The sequence below is a fragment of the Enhydra lutris genome, unplaced genomic scaffold, assembly GCF_002288905.1.
Source record: "Enhydra lutris kenyoni isolate GAN:26980312 unplaced genomic scaffold, ASM228890v2 scaffoldscaffold8, whole genome shotgun sequence".
In the NCBI taxonomy this organism is placed as follows: domain Eukaryota; kingdom Metazoa; phylum Chordata; class Mammalia; order Carnivora; family Mustelidae; genus Enhydra; species Enhydra lutris.
In genome coordinates, this window is record NW_019154092.1 from 2321954 (window position 1) to 2343611 (window position 21658).

Below are 21658 nucleotides of genomic sequence, written 5' to 3' on the forward strand. Positions count from 1 at the left end.
ATTTATTTGAGAGAGAGAGTGAGCACAAGCAGGGTGAACAGCAGGCAGAGGGAGAAGCAGGCTCCCTGCTGAGCAAGGAGTCCCATGCAGGACTCAATCCAAGGACCCTGGGATCATGACCTGAGCTGCAGGCAACCACTTAACCAGTTGAGCCACCCAGGCATCCCCAAGGCAGCACTCCTCGCCTACCTTAGGTATTAGCATTCACTCCCTGATGATCTTGCAGTTTCTGCCCCACCACAGGGCAGCTAGAGTCTCGAGCCCAATCTCTCATGCCAAGTGTGCCACAGTGGGCTTGCCCCATGTCAGGGCAGCACTCGCCCCATGTCAGGGCATATCCCCAGCTTGTTGGCTTTTGCACAGCCCCCACATTGACCTGTTCCCCAATCTCATCTCTGGCACCCCACACTTAGCAGCCCCCTACCCCATATCCTGAGCGCCCTCTATTTCCTATGGTTCTGCATGGTGATCTGGCAACCTCCTCGTGACGGCACTGTAGTCACCCCCACGTTTTCTGGGGAACCTGGGCACAGGGGTTCACTGACGCAGATGGGTCCCTGAGCAGGACTCAAACTCTGCCCTGGAGACTATGGGGCCTTGGCCAGGCCTGGCAGGCCTCTCCCCTCCCACTGCTACCCCTCCGCTGGTAAGCCCAGCATAGCCTAGCCAGCCTGCCAGGATTCAAGTCTCTGTTTTGCCACTCACCAGCTGGTAGCCTTGGGGGAGTTCCTAACCTCTCAAAACCTCAGTTTTCCCAACTGTCAAATGGAGACGATGCACAGAGGAACTTCCTCCTGAAGCAGTTGTGAAGAAAAGAAATAAATGTGTGTGAAGCCAGAGCCATGGCACTATCTGCCTGGCTAAGGGGGCTGGAGCTGCAAGGTCAGCAAGTGTGTGGAATGGGGCCTGGTTTTGGAGGCCAAGGGCACCAGACCCCATACACCATCTGTCCACTGATGGCGCCTCTCCTGTGGCAGTGACCACAGTCACACTGTAGAAACCACACACGTGGCCACAGAGGGATGGTCTGAGCAGTACCACTCGTCCCCATCAAAGTCTGGGCCCCACACCCACCCGCAGAGGAATGACCCATGCAGACCCTGGTCCTGCCCCTGGGTGAGACTCTGCCTTCTGAAGTTGTACACCTGTAAGATGAGGGGGAGTTGTGCTTGTCCCTCTGGGCAGGGTGGGTCATAAGGACTTTCTCTGAAGGCTGGATCTGCCTGATGCAGGTGACTGTCACTGCTGTCTTTTTTGTCATCCTTACAGGAGAGCAAGGCCCAGAAAGGGGAGAAGTGGCCAAAACCAGAAGCCAACAGGAGCCGCCAAAGGAGCACTAATAGGACAGAGTTGATGGGCCCTGATGTGTTTGTTTAATGATAGATGTGACAGGGCTTCCCTGGAAAGTGTCTTTCATTCATTTCCTACATAGTCACTGAGTCCCGGTTTGCCGCAGGTACAAGCTCTACCTGAACACAGCGCAAAGATGGGAACAATCAGGACGGTGATCCTAGAGGTAACTAGGATCCAGAATTTCTGTGCCTGATCACCTCTGAGTCCAGGAAGGCTGGTCAGGGAGGGCTTCCTGGAGGAAGGGACACAACACCAGGGTGTGTCATGATTTAGAGGGACCCAGGAAGTTCTCATGATATAATGACAGGTGGGAAAAAGAAAATATCATAAAATATAATTTCAGATACATCTTATGAAGTGTGGGGAGAGGGGAGGGAGCTAGGAGACAGAGGAGACTGAGCCCCCAAAGACAGTCAAGCTACCTATGGGGCAGTCGCGAGTGATTGGGATTTTCCTTCTTGGGGAGGTTACTCAGGGTGATTCAATTCCCACCACAAAAGTCACTCCGCCGCCCAGGATTCAAAGACTTAGGAAAGAAAAAACAGAAACAAGAATCAGACCCGGTGCGCAGCCCAACTTGGCACCCCTCTAGGGTCCAGAGAATCCCCGGGAACCCAGACCCCGCTGAGGCCGTCCACGGCCAGAAGGGCCACCCAATACCTCCCCACACCCCACGAACCGCATGGGGATTCCGAGGCCACCGGCCCAGCCCCTGACCCGGGACCGACCCCCTTCTACCAGCCCGGACCCGGCGGGGCGGTGCTGGGCGCCGCGGGCTGCCCGGCCGCAGTGTCGCCGCCGCGCCGGCCCCCCCCCCCCCCCCCCCCCCCCCCCCCCCCCCGCGGCCGCGGCCCCGAGCGGCTCCACAGCGGAGGCCCACGCCGAGCCCAGGTGAGCGCCCGCCCCAGGGACCCTAGCCCCCAGGACCCTGACCCCGACCCCGCCACCCCGGCTCGGCTACCGGGTCCCGGCCCCGCTGCCTCCGCGCCCGGGGCCAGCGGGCGCGCTCGCAGGTCTCGGACCCTGGGCCGGCGCGGTGGGGGCTGGGGCAGACAGCGGGAGAAGGAGAGAGACAAGCTGGGGCCGAAGCGCCTCTCTTCCTTGTCCCCTCCCTGGCCAGGGCCCTTCCCCGCTACCCCGGCGTCCCACTGTGTGCCCGTCCCCCTTCCGGGACCCCCCGGTGTGGTGAGGACCTCTGGACGGGCGGGAAAGCGGCTAGAAAGGTCTTCCCAGATAGAGGGGACTGCACGTGCAAAGGCAGGGAGAGTTCGCGGGAGGCTTGCGTCCGTGCCCTGCCAGTGAGCAGGTGAGGGCCGGCACCCCTCTAACTTGATTGCTATCCTGAAGAAAACTGAAAGCCACTGAGGGTCCCAAGTGAACAGCACCTTCCCCCCAATCCCTTTTCTGCCCAGCCTGCACTGGCCTAGGGGGACCGTGTCCTGGTGAATGAGGACACATGCTCCTGGTGGGAAAGTTAGAACTTTTCAGCACTGGGTTAATTTGTGGGAAAGGGGCAGCACTCCACAAAATCTTGGGGATGCCTCCTGCTGCTCCACAAGCAAGAACCTTTGCCTTTGAGGTAGCAGGGCTCCCAGCCTGCCTGCACACAGGAGGCCTGGAGAAGGTTCGATCCCCAGCAAATCTCTTTCCAGGCCCAAGGCCCTGGAGGGTCTAGGACCCCCAGAAACCCCAGGGAGGGAGAAACCGCCCAGACAGGGACTGGACAGCAAGTGGAGGTCCCACCTTCTCAGACATCTGTGGCCCAGCAGGTGAAACCTGAGGCCAGGCAGGAAGGAGGTGGGCCCAGCTGAGCCCGAGGAGAAGCCAGGATCTGGGGAGGGCCCCCTTGTGCCCAGGGAGGGGCCAGGCAGGGCAGGTGGTAGCTCAGTCTTACTGATCTGCCTTGGTGATGAGTGGGGGACCAAGTACCTGTATGCCCCATGTGGCCAGTGACCTTTGGCTGCCACCGCCTCTCGAACTGTAAGTGTGCGCCACTAGGGCTGGTAAGATCAGATGCCAGGCCGTAGATGGCCCTTCCCAACTTTTCCTCCTCGGCCCCCTTGCTCTCAGGCACCCACTCAAAGCCTTTGCTAGGATCTGGGCAAGACCAGGTAGGCCTCAGCCCCACCTCAAGTTAGACTTCAGGAAGAACTTCCAGGGGAAATAGGGGGGATGACAGTGGAATGGACTGGGGGGAGGTCATTTGTAAACAGGGCTGCTACACCTTTGTCCCAGGACTTCCAAAGTCCGGTCTGTAAGCCGAATCTTCCAGGAGGCCGCCCCTGTGGCCTTGAGGACTCTGATCTGGTGACCTCTCGCCCAGCCCTGTGGCTTGCAGGGAGATATGGGGGCTTCCTGGGTCCCTGCCCATCTTGAAACTAACCAAGGCAGGTGGGAGGTGGGAGGTCACCTGGATGCCCCTTCCTGCTGCTTGACCTTGGCAAGCCCTTGGCCTCTCAGTTTCTCCAACTGCTGTTGGATGGCATCTCAGCACCACAGGCCTGGAGAGCATTTGCGAAGTGGGGGGCCTGTGTACAGGGTGGGAGCTCATGGCTGCTGGGCATGGGCTGTGTGCCTGGGCTCCCTTTCCCCCAACCCCATCAGGCCTGGGCTAGCCGCCTACTTCTGTTCACCGTGGAGCTGGGTTTCCCTGGGGACCAGCGGACTGGCCCAGCCCAACCCCCACCCACCCACACCCTCCAGTGTCTCCTGGCCTCACTCACCCTGGGAGGAGGGGTAGAGGTTGGAGGCTGGGCCACCTCTTGGACCCCTGCCCCCTTTGCCCTGCCTTCCAGAGCTGGAAAGCCTCCACCCACTGCTGGGCCGGGAGGAAGAACCAGGGGTTCCTGGAGGAGGTGGGTATCAGGCTCTGCCAGCCAGAGCGGGAGCCAGGGCCCAGGAGAACTAAATGTCACCCCCGTTGTAGGAAGGAGAAACTACAGAATCAGGAGGGCTCTGATCTGCCTGAGAGGACCTGGGTTTGGACCCCAGGCATGGTGGGAGCTCCCTGAAGAATGGAGGGTCCCCGGGCTCCCAGGCTGCTGGCTTTCCAGTGGGCTGCAGAAATCAGGTTTTACCAGACAAGGCAGCCGTGGGGCTGGACCAAAAAGGCTGAGATCAGAGCAGAGGGCCCCCTAGGCAGTAGGCACAGCCCACAGGCAAAAATGGGAGGGGAGAGTGAGAGTAGGGAGGCTGGAGGGCCTCAAAAGGGAGGTGCCTTCCAGGGTCCCCTATAGGCAGTGGATCCCAACTCAAATGTGCGCGTCTTCCCGAAGCCCCCCCCCCCCCCGTCGCTGCCCCCACCTATCTCTATCTCTCTGCGTCTCTCTCCACAACCCCCATCAAAGCCCTGGTCCCTACAGATGCCCCTTGTCTCCCCTGCAGGTCCTGGAGGCATCTCCGGCCCGGATGGCAGCTCCAGCATCTCTAAGGGTCATGGGGAGTCCAGCCCCACCTTCGGGGGCACCCTAGGCCTCCCACAGCCTACCATCCGTGTACCTGCCCCCCCCATCAGCTGTGGGCCATTCGCCATGGGTGGGTGCTTCTCCAAACCCAAGCCAGGTACCTCCTCTCTTCTTGCCTCATCCTCCCCCCTCCCTCTCCCCCCCCCCCCCCCTCCCTCTCCTTACCCTCCTCCCTCCCTCCCCCCTCCCCTCTCCCTCCCTTCCTCCCTCCCCCCTCCTCCAGCCACCTTCCTCCTCCCCCTCCCCCCTCTGCCTCCGAAGTAGGTCAGGCTGGGCGGCCGGCTGCTCAGAATGTTAATTCCCTGTAGGCAGGAGGGGGTGGGGGGCCTGGAGCCTTCTCTTGGCCCCCCTCCAATGGGTCCCCTTCTTTATCTGGGGCTTTGGGTGCTTCTGGGGGAAATAGCAGCTGAACCTCTCTCAGAAAGTAGAAGTTAGGGTTCCTCCTGCTCCAGGATAGGGCAGGGGGGCCTTCCCCTTAGGGCTGGGGAAGAGGACACCCATAGCTGCTGTGTGACCCAGGGCATGCAAGTTACCTCTCTGAGCCTCAGCTCCCTCTCTACAAAATAAGCCTGACCCATCAAAGTTGCCATGAGGGTGGGGTGGACAGATCACAGCCCTCTTCTGATGCCCTGTGTGACCTTGAACTGAGTTGCCCCATTTGTGCAGGAAATCCTACCCTGCCTGGCCGGAGGGGCTCCGGCCTGAGGTGGGGGCTTCCCAGGTGCTAAGGGAGAAGGCCTGGATGTGCTCTCCACGGAGACTTCTGCCTGTTGGACTCTCTCTCCAGCTCCTATTTTCCCTTTCTCTCTTCACAACACTCAGGAAGGCAAAAGAATGGAGGCCTGTCACAGATGAAGACATGGAAGCCCAGAGAGCCCTCTCTCGTGCCCAGTCAGTGCCCCGCCCACCTGCCACCCAGGCCACCCTGCCCCTGCCAGCTCCCCTTATACCTGATACCCATCGGCTCCATTACCTTGGAACACATGAGCCTTTTCTCCTTTTCCTGGGTCTGAGGGAGAACTTGGGGGCAAGAGGAGACCTTTAATGCCCTGCCAGGCAGAAGGGACGCCCCCACCCCACACCTGTCTCAGGGACCAGCTGTCCCTCCCCCCATGCCCATCCTGTGGGTACCCAGTTCTGGGCCCGATCCTGACACCCTTCCTGGCTCCACGTATGACTTGGGTGAATGATGGCCATTGTCTTGACCTCAGCCCTCCCCCCATCAGAAGTGGGCAGGAAAATGCTAGCTGGTCGGGCAGGAGGCCAAGAGCAGAGGATGCCACCTGCAGCTTCCTTTAAAGGACTTCAACAGGCTGGCCTGCCTGAGACCCCTGGCCCCCAGCTCCCAGGTCAGGAGCTGACAGCTCTCATTGCCCCAGAGGCAGTGGTGAGAACTTAAGTTCTTGAGCCCAAATCCAGCCCTGCCGCTTTCTGGCTGTATAGCCTTGGGCAGGTGACTTCACCTCTCTGAGCCTCTATGTTCTCATGTATAAGTGGAGCTAACAATTTTGCCCCCTCCCCTCCCCGCCCCATGCACACTGTCTTGCTTAGCACAGGGCCTGGCACACAGGAAGGGGTATGTGTAGAACATTATTACCCCTCTTTTTGGAGGTAGGCTCCCTGCTTTTAGGACTCCCCTGTGGGGCTATGGCTATTAGGATGGAGCTTAGACCCCTAGGCACCTACACTGGGCAGGTCAAGGGTGAGGTTCAGAGAATGTCAGCGTGTGTGAGTGGGAGCATTTGGGCCATAAAAGTTCAGCTGGGGTCAAGAGGGTCTACAGGGAGACCAGAGCAAACCAAAGGTCTTTGTGCAAACTCTACCTACCATCTTGCTTGACTCTGGATTGGACCACATCAGCACACATTTCCTGAGCTCGCTCTATACTCCCCATGTTCCATTGGCTCTGGGTCCGTGATAAGAAGTGTTCCGGGCCAGACCCTTGCCAAGCTCAGAACTAGGAAGAAGCACAGCTCTCTTGGCTTCTAGTCGCTTGCCTTTTCTGAGGCCACAAGTGCCACTTAAAGGCTTTCCCTTTGTGCTGTGGCTGCCAGGAGGCTCAGAGCTAACAATACAATGCTATTCCCCAACTTCATCTGTTGAGTTTCTAGTCTGAGTTACATATATTAAATCCTTCAGCATTCCCTATCACCAAGGAGGTAGACACTGTTCTCTCTGTTTTGTAATGAAGGCATCTGAGGTCCAAAGCGGTAAGGCAAGGGTGCATGGTCACATGGGCTCCCGGGAATCATGAGGCTAGGATTGACCTGGCTCTGTGGGTGGGCAGAGACCGCCCCCCCCTTCATCCACCTTTCCACTACTGCCTCTGACTTAATGGATTCCCGTTAGACTGCATTGGCGAGCCCCTTGGAGCCTTCTGGAAAGACGTGGAGGATACAAACAATCTGGCTTGGCTGTTATCTGGGCCCCTGCCAGGCTGTTCCTGTGAGCTTCCTCTCTACAGTTCACATAGCTGGTGTCAGCTGAGTTGGGAGTATTTTCCTTTTTAATTCTTTTCCAAACATTCTAACACCATTACATAAAGTATGGAAAATGGAGGCAAAGAACCCACCCCACCCTCAATCTCCCTCTCCCCCACAACCTGACCCAACAGCTTCAGCATGGTGGTGGGCTCTAGGGTCCTTCCTGCCCAGCTGGAATCATGGAGCAGACCTTCACCCCTGCCCCCTGCTGTGCCTGGGCCAGGCTAAGAGCTGGGACTTGAGGATAAGGGGTGTGGGCCTGCCTTCCCCGGCTGTGGTCCAGGCCAGGGTGGGAGATTAGCCCAGCGTGAGATGAGGAATGGGCAGCCGGAGGACGCAGCAACTGAACTGTCCAGGTGGATGGGCAGGGGTGAGCCAGGGCCGGGAATGATGACAACCCAGGCCAAGGGAATTACATAGGCAGAAGGCCCAGAGGCGTGACTCCGTATTCTCTGTTTCTGGAGTGCCAAGGTCTGGGGTGGAGGGGATGAGAGGTAAAATGGGGATAGGCCTGGAGGCTCTGGTGCCTTGGGAGTTGGGAGAAGCCCCTCCTGCTTCCTCATGGGCCCATGCTGGGCCAGGGGCTTAGCTTCCATCACTCGGCCCAGGAGGCCGGATTATCGCTGCTAAAAATTCTGTTTATTGTTCCCTTCTAATTAGAAAAACACCCCAGGCACATTGTAGGGAATTTAGAAAATGCAGAGAAATATAAAGACGAAAACCAGCTAACTGCCTGCTAGAACGGGTCCCATGGGCACTCTGGGGAAGTGTCTTCTGCATGGAAGCTTCGAGAGGTGGGCCCTGCACACCCTCTGCACCTACCCTTTTCGGGTGGGGTTCACACCCAAGGCCCCAGACCCCTGCACATGAAAACATGGAAAACCCAGGGCTTGGCAAATGATGGGTTCCTACATTGGTGAGCATAACTATTTTAAGAAGTTGAAAATAAATTGTGTACATTTTTTTTAATTAAAAAAAAACCCCTCAAACCTATGGGAAAGTTGCAAACAGACCAACAGACCTTCTGTTTGCCATCACCCAGATTCACTGGCCAGGAAATGAGCCGCACCCAGATTTGGACATCCTGCTCTCACTTGGGTCTGACTCTACACGTGACCTCACCCTTTAGGGACGTCCTCTGCCATCAGGGACCATGCCATTGGAGTCTGAGCAGGGCTCAGGGCACCAGGGTTCTTTCCTCCCACATAGATTCTTGGACAAAAGGCAATGTCAGGGTCAAAGGAGCCCCCTTGTGCCCCCCCACTCATTTGTTACTGAAAAAGAAAACATGCAGAGATGAACTCAAGACAAGCCAGCTTACCCTCCTTCTGCTTCTGTTCTCCTTCTCACCTGTTTTAAGGCTCTCTGAAGCTGGTGCAGGGAGCTTTCTGGAAAGGTGAAGGCACGGGAGGGAACTCACTCAAAGGAGCCAGCCCTGGAGCTGGTGGGGTGGGGAAGGGGGTGGGCCGGGCTGGGGGCTCACTGTGCTGCCCTGCCCACCCACAGTGGAGCTCAAGATCGAGGTGGTGCTGCCCGAGAAGGAGCGGGGCAAGGAGGAGCTGTCAGCCAGCGGGAAGGGCAGCCCCCGGGCCTACCAGGGCAATGGCACAGCCCGCCACTTCCACGCTGAGGAGCGCCTGACCGCCCCTCACCCCTATCCCGGCCCTCAGGACTGTGTGGAGGCCGCTGTCTGCCACGTCAAGGACCTCGAGAATGGCCAGTGGGTGCAGGGCCTGGGGGGAGTGGGGGGCTTCCAGGGGCCCAAGATGGGAAGGCAAGATGCAGGCCATGGAGGGGGTGGGCTGGGAGGCCTGGAAAGGGCCTTCACAGGCGCCCGCACCAGCTCCCACCATCATGGCCTCTCCTGGTCTGGGCCTGCTCCCCAGAAAGCTGGACTCTGGGAAGAGGTGCCCACCCAAAGTGGGGCCTGGTGTGTAGCCTGCGGTCTGAGCGCAGCCTCTCCCTAGGATGCGGGAAGTGGAGCTGGGCTGGGGGAAGGTGCTGTTGGTGAAGGACAACGGGGAGTTCCACGCTCTGGGCCACAAGTGTCCACATTATGGCGCACCCCTGGTGAAAGGTGAGCTGTCCCAGGATACACAGGTGGTAGAACGGGACCTCCCTGAAGGGTGCTCAGGTCCTCCTTGGACCCTCAGGGTCTCATCTATCAGTGGGGTCGCCTGGGCTGTGGGGAAGAGCCAGTGGCTGCTGGGACACAGGGGAGAGGGACTGTTGCTGGTGGCCCCAACCTGGCACCGCCCTCCCCCAGGCGTGCTGTCCCGCGGCCGGGTGCGTTGCCCTTGGCATGGTGCCTGCTTCAACATCAGCACTGGTGACCTGGAGGACTTCCCTGGCCTAGACAGTCTGCACAAATTCCAGGTGGGGCTAGTTGGGCGGTGTGGTGGGAGCCTGGGAGTGCAGGGCAGGGGTTGGAGCACCCCTAAACCTGGTCCTGAGCAACATAGCCCTTGCAGGTGAAGATTGAGAAGGAGAAGGTGTACGTCCGGGCCAGCAAGCAGGTGAGGGTGTGGCTTGGGGCTCAGGCAAAAGGGAGAAGTGAGGATAGCATCTTGACCCAGGGATCAGCATGTGAAAAGGCCCTGTGGCTGGGGAACAGAGTAAAAGGCTACCTGGTGGGGATGAGGCCGGACTGCAGCGGCAGGACCTGGCCTGCTGGGATGATGGCACAGGGAGGATGTCCACAACTCCAGCTCCCAGCTGCCTTCTGCTCTCCGGCTATCCCTAGGCCTTGCAGCTCCAGCGAAGAACTAAGGTGATGGCCAAGTGTATCTCTACAAGTGCTGGCCACAGCAGCAGCACCAACGTGCTCATTGTAGGCGCAGGTTGGTGGTGGGGTTATGAGGGGTGCGGGGTTGGGGGGAGAAGGGGGTCCCTGACCCACAGCACCCTCCCCTCAGGTGCGGCTGGCTTAGTGTGTGCAGAGACCCTGCGGCAAGAGGGGTTCTCAGACAGGATCGTCTTGTGCACCCTGGACCGGCACCTCCCCTATGACCGACCTAAGCTAAGCAAGGTGGGAGGAGGGGCAAATGGGGCCAAGGAAGGGCCCAGTCCCCCAGCCCCCTGGGCACAGTCAGGCCCTCTCAGTGCCCACTGGGCGTCTGGCTGGCTGCCCTCTCTGCTCACAACAGTCCTACATGTGGTACCTCCAAAAAGATGCGGGTTTGTTGAATTCTATCCACAGCCCCTTTGTGAATGGGGCCCAGTCCCACCCTCCCCAGGCCTTGGGTCCTCTGTTGCAAAATGGAACAATGGCCACCTGGCTTTATCTCAAGATAGCTATCTCCTGCAGTCCCTGGACGCCCAGCCAGAGCAGCTGGCCCTGAGGCCCAAGGAGTTTTTCCGAGCCTATGGTATCGAGGTGCTCACTGAGGCCCAGGTATGGGGCCAAGGCTAGGAAATCTGGGGAAGGCTTAGTGGGAACCACCAATGACGTGAGGCCATGAGGGCCCCTGGAAGCTTGTGGGGGGAGTGTCCTGCCCTCTTGGCCCTGCTGTCCAGGCACCCTGGCGCACTCCAGGCCTGGAAAACAGCCCTGAATCTCCTTCCTGGCAGGCTTAGGGGCACATGCAGAGATCTGCTCAGGGTTGGGACGGGAGAGCGTAAGAATGGCTTTGAGGGGAAGGTGTTGTCTGAATTGTAAAGAGGAGAAGCCAGGAGGAAGGATGACCCAGGTGTCAGGAATGGCCCCGGTGGAACCTTCCAGTTGAGAGGGTCTGGCAGGGGCTGGGAGGGGCAGCCTGGTTCAAGTCCACGCCCAGGCCCACCTTCTGCCCAACGTGGGTTGCAGGTGGTCACAGTGGATGTGAGAAACAAGAAGGTTGTGTTCAAGGATGGCTTCAAGCTGGAGTACAGCAAGCTGCTGCTTGCGCCAGGGAGCAGGTGGGAAGGTGTCTCCCCCTTGTCCCCCTGCCGGATGCTTGGCAGGGCACCAGCCGGGATGGGAGGGCTCAGGGTGCCGGCAGCCCCTCACTGATGCTGGCCACGACTCAGCCCTAAGACGCTGAGCTGCAAAGGCAAAGAGGTAGAGAACGTGTTCACCATCCGGACGCCTGAAGATGCCAATCGTGTGGTGAGGCTGGCCCGGGGCCGCAACGCGGTGGTCGTGGGAGCTGGCTTCCTGGGTGAGCAGCCAGGGCTGGTGGGGGCGATGGTCTGTGACGGCTGGTCCCAGGGTGGTACTGGCCCTGGGAGGCATAGGGTGCCAGCCTGCCATCCGCCACCCTGGCCCCAGGGATGGAAGTGGCCGCCTATCTGACCGAAAAAGCCCACTCGGTGTCTGTGGTGGAGCTGGAGGAGACACCCTTCAGGAGATTTTTGGGGGAACGTGTTGGTCGCGCCCTCATGAAGGTGAGCGCACCCCGGCCCCCAGCACCCAACCCCTTGGAACCCCAGGCACCCAGCCCAGCCCCGCCATGTTCTCATTCATGGCCTTGCCCGCCTGCCCTGACAGATGTTTGAGAACAACCGGGTCAAGTTCTACATGCAGACAGAGGTGTCAGAGCTGCGGGCCCAGGAGGGAAAGGTGGGCCCTTCTTCCTGCTCCCCTCTCCCCCACTCACCCTTTCCCAGGAGCTGGGCTGCCCTGCTCACCCGCCTCCTCCCCACAGCTGAAGGAGGTCGTGCTGAAGAGCAGCAAGGTTGTGCGGGCTGACGTCTGTGTTGTGGGCATCGGTGAGTGGGTGGGCAGGCAGGTGCCAGCAAGCACCTGCACGTGCTCCAGAGTGACCATGGGCCCGTCCCTTCCCCTCCCTGAGCCTCGGTCTCCATATCCACAAAATGGCCACTTCGCAGGGCTGTGGTGGGGGGTGTGGACGTCGCTCGTGTAGCCAGGGCTTGGTGTGGAGGACGCGCCCAGTGACCACTGCCCACTGATACCTCCATGGCCTGCCCCATATGGCCTGCAGGACCCAAACAACCCTCTACCTGGGCCCTGCTGCCCTCCAGGTGCCAACCGGGGGAGGGACAGAGCTGGGAGATGGCAGGGTAGGAGCTGGGGAGGTACACCATGCCAACCACGGGGGCGGGGAAGGGGGGGAGCTTCCTGGAGTCTCTCAGAGGAAGTGAGAGCCAGGGCAGTCTGGTGGTGGTGGGGGGTCCATCCAGGGGGACAGGACGCATGAAAGCCACTAGGTGGGCTGCTCTTTGGACTGTTGGTCTGGGGCTGGATTTTGGTGAGGGTGGGTATGGGTCATGGCGATCAAATGAGGCGGGAGAAGGGAAGGACTGGGGAATGGACACGGTGGCCCTGTCCTGTCAGGCGCGGTGCCCGCCACAGGCTTCCTGAGGCAGAGCAGCATCAATCTGGATTCCCGAGGCTTCATCCCTGTTAACAAGGTGGGGCCGGGCGGGGTGGGTAGGGTGCTCACTGGGGGTGGTGGCAGGATCAGGCCAAGGCCCCTGTCCCACCCATAGACCCCCGGCCGGCTCCCCACAGATGATGCAGACCAACGTCCCAGGCGTGTTTGCCGCTGGCGATGCTGTCACTTTCCCCCTGGCCTGGAGGAACAACCGGAAAGTGAATATCCCACACTGGCAGATGGCTCACGCCCAGGGTATGACCCGCCCCGCCCTGCGGCAGGATGGGGGGTGGGAGGCTGTCCCAGGGGCTCAGCCTCCCCCAGGCCCACCCCCCAGTTGTTGGCCTTGGGTCCTGGTCTCTGGATTACCCTTTCAAGGCTCGGGGGTGACCAGTCTGAGCAGCCAGTTGACACAGCAAGCCCTGTGGACATCCATAGATATCCTCTTCATACCTGGTGTGTCTGTTTCATTGTGTGCGCACCAGAAATGGTGGGCAATCCCCCAACCCCAGGAAGCAGACCTTCCAGGTCTGGAGCACTTGGTTCAAATTCTCTAGAGAAGCGATCTGAGTGACTGGCTTTGAGCCAGGTGTCCCCTCTGCACCGATCAGCTGCAACCGGGGGTGGGCAGTGGGCTGAGCAGTGATGCATTACTTGACCTCTGGGGAGGTGAGGAGGAAGAGAAGGAAGGGGAGTAGCCGTACGTGTCAGAGGTCCCCGGAGAGCCAGGGCAGGCAGTGTAGGGGTGGTGAGGGCTAGGGTCGGGGCTCTCACGACCCTGGGTCCTACAGGGCGGGTGGCCGCGCAGAACATGCTGGCGCAGGAGGCGGAGATCAGCACCGTACCCTACCTGTGGACAGCCATGTTTGGCAAGAGCCTGCGCTACGCTGGTAACAGAGGGGCGCGGGGCAGGGGCGGGGCCAAGGGCATTTAGTGGTGTGGCTAAGGTGTTAGCGGAGTGAGGAGGCGGAGCCTGGGGGTTAGGATGGGGCTATGAGCATCCTAGGGGCGTGAGCACGTCCGCCGTAAGAGCGAAAACTGGTTGGGGCCGGCACTGAGGACCACCTACTAGGACAAAGGAGCTGGGTACGGTGGGGGGCTCCAGGGAGCACTTAGGAAAGTACTGGGCGCTGACCTGGGGGAGTCCCATCCCCTCCTGTTCGGCCCACAGGGTACGGAGAAGGCTTCGACGACGTCATCATCCAGGGGGATCTGGAAGAGCTCAAGTTCGTGGCTTTTTACACCAAGTGAGAGCAATGGGGTGGAAGGCGGCGCGAAGCAAAGGTCGGGAAGGTCGGGAAGGGGGAGCTCATCCCAGAGGAGCTCTGCTCCAGTGGAGGGACCTACCTGAAAGGTGGACAGAGGAGGCAGCTAGGCAGGAGACCCTCCAAGGCCAAGTGAGGAGGCTGGGTAGTATTAAGTCCAGCAGCCACGTCTTGAGGCAGGACATTTTATTTTCCGAACAGCTCTTTGAGTAGGGGTTGTGGACTCCCACTTTTACACTGAGGAGAGTCACACAAGTAGAGAGTGGTGATCCCAGGACAGGTGCTCAGCCCTGAACTCCACTGAGGAGGAAGGCTAGAGCCTCCATGGGCCTTTGACAGGATCCCCAAGCCCACGTCGGGCCAAGCAAAGCAAGGAGGGTTGGGTGCTTAGGACAGTCCTGTTACCCTGCATAAGATCCCTCCCTGGGTCCCAGCTGAAGAGGAGTGCATCAAGGTCTCCAAGAAGGAAGGTTATTTCTGGGCAGTCCTCAGGCTCAGTTACTCTGTCCTTGCAGAGGCGATGAGGTGATTGCTGTGGCCAGCATGAATTACGATCCCATCGTGTCCAAGGTAGCTGAGGTGCTAGCCTCCGGCCGTGCCATCCGAAAGCGGGAGGTGGAGTGAGTGTGGGCTTTAGAGGTTTGGTGGGGGGAGGGAGAGGTCCCCCAAGGGACTGGCCCTTGGTAGCCATCCACTCCTGTAGCCCTACAGACTCCTTCCCCTGTTCTTGCTCCACATCAGTCTACGGGGCATCAGGTCTATGGGGTGGTGTGGGACAAGGGTTGTAGTTTACGAATGGGCTGGTTATTTGTGCTCTTGGGGTGATAGAAGGAGGGAAAGAGGCTGTGTCCCAGGGCAGAGCCAGTGCTATGGGAAGGGGGACAAAGCCCTTGGTCAAATCCACTCTTTGGGCAGTCATCTGGCCTTGGACACCCTGGATTTGGCTGTGTTGAGACTGGCAGAAGCTAGGGGTGGGGGGGACAGGCAGCTAGTAATGTTGGGTGGTTGTTTGGTGTCTGGGGGACACTGGATGTCAGCCATTACTCTCACCCCAGGATGGTGGCAATGGGAGTCACCCTGTAGGCTCAAAGCGCCTACAGAGAGGCCCCCCTCCCCCTGCCCAGGGACTGGGGAAAGCTTTGAGGCCACAGGAAAGGAGTAGGCCTCGGGCTGGAAACAATAGAGAACCAAGAAGCAACATGATGAATGACATACTCTCTCCCTCTCCCTGGCCTTCTGTCTCTCTCTCCCTCCCTTGCCTTCGAAAAGGCTGTTTGTGCTGCACAGCAAGTACGTGGTCCTCTGTCCCTCCTGTTGACCATTCTGAGCCTTTCCCACCTCAGCCCAGAGCCTGTACCCCATGGACTTACCCTCTCTGCCTAAGTACCCATTCCTCCTGGGCACCAGGGCCTGGCACAGAGCAGGTCCCCTGCTGTCCTCAGGGATCACCTGTTCATGGTGCCAAGTGGGTAACCTGCTGTCTTCTACCCTGACTCCTCCTCCCCTCATTCCTGCAGGACCGGCGACATGTCCTGGCTCACAGGGAAAGGATCCTGAGCTCGCATGCAGCAGACTTGGGCAGGCACGCTTGGGCACCAGGGACAGAGGCCAAGCCCTGGGGGCAGGTGCCAACCTCCAATTTCCCAGGATCTCCCAGGGCAGAACCTGAGCCTTCCCAGTGCTTGCCTTCGATTGCCTGGCTCACCTCCAGAGAGGCTTCTGCTGCCTCCAGGAGATGCTTATCCCCCAAGGCCTCAGCTGCCACTGAGGGCTGGCAATGGAGGCAGGACAGGCCTATCCTCTTCTCCCTCTCTTGAGACCGGTCCCCTGCAGGACCCTGCAAATTATTAGATATTATCTTAAAATTAAAACGCACACATTTGCAGATCTGTGTGACTTCCATTGTAACTGGGCAGACCTTCATGAGGGAGAAAGCACAACCACACAATGCTCAGTGCGACACGAGTTTGGCCTATGAGCACTCAGGGGAGGTAGCAATTGATTCTGCCCCTGGGGTTAGGGAAAGCTTCTCCAACCAGAGTCTTGAATCTGGATTTTGAAAGAAGAGCGCTCCTGGTAGAAGGGATAGCACATGCCAAGGGTTTGAGATGGGAAGTGCTTCTTCAGAGGTCAGAGACAGCTGACGCTTGGCGGTGTGGGGGCATGTGCCTAGGTAGGGTTGTAGGGGCCGGGTCCTGAGATAGATCCCATGCTTTTCAGGGTAGCCAGAACTCCCCGAATCCCCATTTTCCAGGTAAAGAAAATGAGACTCTGCTATTAAGTAAGAACGAGAATCTAGAGCCTCTCTACCACTCTGCCTCTCAGTCAAGAGGAATGCCGAGAAGGAGAAACGGGGGGCCAGAAGTGGGGGGCGCAGGCAGTAAGGGGATAGTCGGGCTCTCTCCCAGGCTGCTGAAAGCCCGGAACCCTCCACCCAGGATCCCAAGAGCGGCGGACGGTCAAGGCCGAGTTCCGGGCACACAGGGCATGCCGGGAAGTGTGGCCCATCTCCGGGCGGCGTGGGCCTGCCCGGTGACGGGGATGTTCAGTTCGGACGGGGCTGGAGCCTGGATGCCGACTTCAGTGGAAGAGGAAATCTGGCGCGCGTACTTTGTGGGGAACACTTCCCAGAGGGTTACTCACTCCCCGCTTCCCAGAGGTTGCGCTGGCCCGCGGAGCCACGAGGGGCGCTAAGCTTGCCGGGAAGTGCGGCGCTGGCCGGAAGTGCGGCGCGTTCGGCACAGGGCTCGCCGGGAAATGTAGTCCTTCGGGGCGGCCTGGGGCGGTGGCCGCACGTCCCGCGGACCCGGTGGCAGATCGGGCGTGGACCCGGGATGGCTGGGCCGGGGGGCTCGGGAGGCCCGATTGGGGCCGGGGCCCTGGCAGGCAGCGCAAGGTCCAAGGTAGCCCCGAGTGTGGACTTTGACCACAGCTGCTCGGACAGTGTTGAGTACCTGACACTCAACTTCGGGCCCTTCGAGACAGTGCATCGTTGGCGGCGACTCCCGCCCTGCGACGAGTTCGTGGGGGCCCGGTACGGCGGCTTGGGGATGGCGGGGGTGTGTGAGAAGGTCCCGGGGCGGGGTCCAGGGACCGAGGCCGGGGCGTGGTGTCCAGGAGTGGGATCTGGTAATGGGGGGTGGGGAGGAAGTGGTGATGTCCAGGATGATGTCGAGGCCGTAGGGGGGTGTTCTGAGGGAGTCTCGGAGCGGGGTGGCCTGGGGCAGGGTACTAGAGGGTGTTTGTGGGTCTGGAGCTGGGTTCCCAGGTGCTCTGCAGTGCGGCGAGGAGTCCAGAGAGTCCCAGGGCAATGTCAGCGTCCCCGTATACAGGGTCCTGGGGTACTTGTGGAATTTGGGGATCTCTAGCGATCTTGGGCAGTTGGGAGGTGTTACCTGATTTCTGCAGCAGCCTGGGTGTTTAGTTTCATTTGTTGGCTGCCCCCGGGATGGTCCCAGCCTCACTGCCAGCCACCCCTTCTTTCTTTTCCAGGCGCAGCAAGCACACAGTGGTGGCCTATAAAGACGCCATCTATGTATTTGGTGGAGACAATGGGTGAGTGAGCGTGAGCTTTAGGGTGTTTGGACCAGGGAGGGAGAAACATGGTGGTTCTAACTGGGTTAGTTCTAACTGGGTTAGCTAAGTCCTCAGCCTTTGTTTCTCCACATGAGAGACCCTACCCTCAAGGCCCTCTGCACAGCATTCAGTGGGTAGCACATGCTTAGGACACACAAATGTGCCTCTTGTTCTGAGCGAGTGGACAGGACCTTGAAAGAAAGACATCCGCTCTGGCTGCCACCCTCCCCAGACACTTTTCATTCTTTGCCCTTCTCTCTGGGCTTTATCAACATGCCCCACATGGCAGCGTTTAGAGGACAGTGTTATTTATTTTCCCTATTTCGCACTTTTTGTAAAGGTTTTCCCACATTGCTAGAAATTCCTGGGAAACAGCTTTCCTGACAATGACCTGGTGTTCTGTTGTTTGGGACACCTCCACGCCAGAAACTGTTCCCAGTTAGGTTGTGGCTGGTTTCCTTGGGTGAGAGATAATGGCAGAGGCAAACCTTTGGTCTGTGCAGCTGGCTCCCCCAGGTGGCATTCCCCTAAGACCCATTCCCAGAGGGAAAGAACTGTTTTAGCTCTTATCATGGGCTGGGCCCTGTTAAGTACTGGGTGTGGGCATAGCCTACGTGCTTGAAGAGGAGAAGAGGGCCTGGTCTGGGCTGGGAAACTTTCCTGGAGGGGTTGATGACCTGAAAGATAAGTCGGAGTGAATCGGGTAAAAGAGGACGAGTGTTCTAAGCAGAGGGATCAGCATGGGCAATGGCCCGGGGTTGGGGAATGCAGAATGGCACCAGGCCTGGAGTCTGGGCAGGGCTTCCCTCCCCCACATTCATTCTTTGATGTGGTCAGGAAAGGCGGGGGATGCCCACCAGGGCTCTGGGAGGCTCGGGAGCCTGCTAGATGTGGGGTTGAGGCTTGAACTTTGGTCTCCTGGATAGACCCAGCTCAGTTTAAGTCAGAGCTTTGTGACTTTGGGTCCGGGTAGGTGGCTTAACAGCATTAACTGCACCGTGGTCTTCTCCTCTATATAAGGGGCGGCCATACACCCTGCTTTTGCAGCGTGCTCCTGGGGGTCAGTGAGCACCAAGCTGGGAAGGGCTCGGGATGGAAGTTGTTCTGCGGGTATAGTGTTTGCACATGACCTGTTCTACTCATGAGTCCATCCCTTCCCTTCAACTATAGGACTTCGTCTGAAGCCCAGAAGGGCTGGCCTCTGATTGGTTCTGCAGCCTTGGTTTTTCAGGACTCCCTGGGGGGGGTGACTTGGCGCTGGTGGGGTTCACAGGACCCCATGAGGACCTGCAGACCAGGCAGAATGGCCCTGGCTTCCAGGCTGTCTCCCCCATAGCCTCTTCCTCATGAGCAGTCAGAGGGATCTGCAAATGCAAGTCTCATTGTGTTCCTCCTCAGCCCATAGCCCCGGGATGGCTCCCCTTCCTCTGACTAGGAGCCTGAGCTGTCCTGGCTGTCAACAAGGCCCTATATACTTGTGCCTGCCCTGCTCCTCTGCCCTTGTTTTGCACGGTGCTGGGCCACACCACTGCCTCGCTGTGTTCTGAGTGAACCAAGCATCTCCTGCTTGGACCCTTGTACTGGTGGTTCTTTCCTTCCCGCCCTTCCCACCTCTCTTCAGAGTATGCTGTGAGTGAGGCCTTCCCCACCGCCTGGGCCAGCTGTTGGCCCTCCCTCCCCTTCTGCACCTCTTGCTGGCTCCATGGTAAGAGCACAGATCGCACGGGATCATCTCAGTGTTATCTCAGAGCACACAACTCTGTCCTCCACCAGGTCGGGACCTGTACCCAGTACACGGACAATTCAGTAAATGTGTGTCCCATGAAGGAATGAAAGAGGAAGAGGCATCTGCTCAGAGATGTTCACTGCAGGCTTAATGACAACCCCCAGACTGGAAAAGGTGGGGGGTTTCAGCCCAGGGCAGTAGTGGGGAGCATCCCTAGGAGTGTTCTGTAGCAGGTAGTGTTGTCATGGCAACTGTGTAGCAATGAGCAGAAAGTCTCGCTACAATGTGGCACCAAGAAACAGGGTACAGATTTGTCTCACTCTGCGTGCAACTTTGCAAAGATGGACTGGGTGCAAAGATGGACTGGGTACAAAAAAGATGGCTTCCTGCAGTGTCCGATAGGGGGAGGGGGGAGAAAGGGAGGGGGAGGAGGGGTAGATGGGAGAGGGGAGAAATTATAGTCACATCTCTGCTTCCCGGCTCCTGGCTTCCTGACTGCATGGCCTTAGACAGACCCTTTATTTCCCAGGCCACTTCCTCTTCTGTAAATGAAGGTGGGGAGCGCAGCCCCCTGCTACAGACTGAGGGAGGGGTGCAGGGGGGATCCTGTACAGGCCTGGCCTGCAAGGGGTGCCAGGCCCCTGTCAATTGACTCCCTTTTTCTTTCTTACTGACACGGGTGCGGTGGTAACATTGCAGGTCCTGGTACATGGCCAGTGGATTTGTTTCCTGTTTTATTGTATCTTGAATGTAGTTACATTGGCTTTGCAATAAAGAGGAGGAAGGAAGATTAGAGAGGAGCAAAGGGGCCTCCCCGGAGATGTGGGAAGCTCTGCCTTGTGGCACAACCTCAGAGAAGGGGGCGCTGAGACTTGGGAGTGAGAGTAGGGGGTCCTGGAGCCCGCCGTGAGGTGTGAGCCCTCAAGCAGTCAGGATCATGCTTTCGACCCGACCCCAGGCAGGCAGGTCCCATGTGTGTCACCGCCCTGGTACCTGCACCAGTGAGGGCGCGCCCTTTGTGGTCACTCCCTGGTCCCTCAGGCATCAGCTGGTTGCCTGACCCTGGCTGAGTTCCCACGATGGCCGCACCCCCACCACCCGGGCTGCAGTGTCCATCTCCTGGGTCCTGGAGAGCAGACTGGGACCAGCACAGGACCGACCCCAACCTGTGCCTGGCTGTCTTTCAGGAAAACCATGCTCAATGACCTCCTGCGATTTGATGTGAAGGACTGCTCCTGGTGCAGGTGGGTGGCCTTGGAGCCCCAGCCCCCCTTTCCCCAGAACTCCGTAGCCCTGTGCTGGCCCCGACGACTAGCAGACTCATGCTGGGGAAGGCTAGAGACAAGCTTCAGGGAGGAGATAACAGTGGCCTTTAGTGTTCCCCTCTGTCTCTTGGGTTCCTTTCCCAGTCTGCAACTCAGATTGATTGTTCTGAATCGCAATCACGGGGTTCTGTTGGATTGGTTCCTGGTCCTCGCGTTGTGCCTCCAGAGAGCCCTGCAGTCACCGGGCCTTCTCCTGGGCGGGGAGCTGCTGTGGGATTTGACACTGGGAGTTGGGGGAGGAGGCATCGGCTGTTGGGTCCTTCCAGGACCGACCCTGTGCTGCAGTGGGGTGCTGCCCAGGGGCTGGCAGTCGGCGAGGGGCCTTTGTGGGGCCCCTCCTCTGCCCGGAGACCCTACATGGGTAGTGGGCTGAATGCAAGCCCTGGCCGCCTCCGCCAGACGGCCCTCCCAGCTGTGTGGGCTTGGGCAAGGCATTGCCTTCTCTGAGCACAGCAGATCTGTACCCGTCTGTTCCAGTCTCCAGCCCTGCCCAGGGGGCAGCTCTCAGCTGAGTGGGAGAAAGGGATCCCAGGATTCGGAGGTACGGGGCTGGCCGGGCACTCCTGCTCCTGAGCTCCACCATCGGCCTGTGCGGGAGGAGCACAGAACCTCCGAGTCACCTGGGTGCCCCACTGTGGGCAGCTCCGTGTGCCTCTGCCAGTCCCTCTGTGGCAGGGTCTCACCGCCCCCTTTGGATGGAGGTGGATGTCCAGGCCCAGGGTGGCATCACTGATCGCTGGGATTGCTATAGAAGTTTATATCTTGTTCCTCTCGCCCTGGCTTTCATAACATAGCCGATAGTTACAGATTAATTTTAAGAATCACTCTCAAGACTACAATCCTTCACTAATAATTGCTTAAGGATAACACTCTGAAAAGGAGCAGCCCCAGGAAAGAGGTAGAAATGGGGTTTTAGTTCAATAAGGAATGTGTGTGGTCAGTGGCTGCTGGAGTGGGGACATGGCGCCACCAAGGGCGCCTAGATGCAGCTGAGGGCCGAGTTGCTCTCTGCTGTTGAGTCCAAAAAGCAGATGTTACAAAATACCCACCCCGTGACTCCATTGACAAAACCCCTCAGAGGCATTAACAAGCATAGAAAAGGTGTGTGTGTGTGTGTGTGTGTGTGTGTGTGTGTGTGTGTGTGTGTGTGT

The 21658-nt window shown here is 58.9% G+C and overlaps 2 protein-coding genes across 4 annotated transcripts in view; both read left to right on the forward strand.

The window, feature by feature from the left end:
* The first annotated feature begins 4818 nt into the window (after positions 1 to 4818).
* On the forward strand, positions 4819 to 15766 carry LOC111142606 (apoptosis inducing factor, mitochondria associated 3). 3 transcript variants are annotated; one of them, XM_022495909.1, is made up of 20 exons: positions 4819 to 4914; positions 8807 to 9020; positions 9268 to 9377; positions 9567 to 9676; positions 9772 to 9816; positions 10044 to 10140; positions 10216 to 10328; positions 10608 to 10694; positions 11106 to 11197; positions 11309 to 11439; positions 11550 to 11665; positions 11769 to 11840; positions 11926 to 11989; positions 12576 to 12652; positions 12753 to 12870; positions 13407 to 13505; positions 13787 to 13862; positions 14396 to 14500; positions 15150 to 15170; positions 15398 to 15437. In XM_022495909.1, exons 1-20 carry the CDS (start codon positions 4884 to 4886, stop codon positions 15435 to 15437), a joined length of 1818 nt encoding a protein of 605 aa, XP_022351617.1. In that variant the 5' UTR covers positions 4819 to 4883. The 3 variants fall into 3 exon arrangements, with proteins under 3 accessions (XP_022351617.1, XP_022351615.1, XP_022351616.1); XM_022495907.1 differs by lacking the exon at positions 15150 to 15170 and having other exon boundaries at positions 15398 to 15766; XM_022495908.1 differs by lacking the exon at positions 15150 to 15170 and having other exon boundaries at positions 4884 to 4923; positions 8798 to 9020; positions 15398 to 15766.
* Positions 15767 to 16676: 910 nt separating this feature from the next.
* LOC111142577 (leucine zipper like transcription regulator 1) overlaps positions 16677 to 21658 on the forward strand; it is a 15106-nt gene continuing 10124 nt past the window's right edge. The window contains exons 1-3 of the mRNA XM_022495861.1: positions 16677 to 16914; positions 17373 to 17435; positions 20370 to 20426. Of these exons, the coding sequence (XP_022351569.1) occupies positions 16715 to 16914; positions 17373 to 17435; positions 20370 to 20426 (320 nt within the window). The 5' untranslated portion in view covers positions 16677 to 16714. The remainder of the gene's footprint in view (positions 16915 to 17372; positions 17436 to 20369; positions 20427 to 21658) is intronic.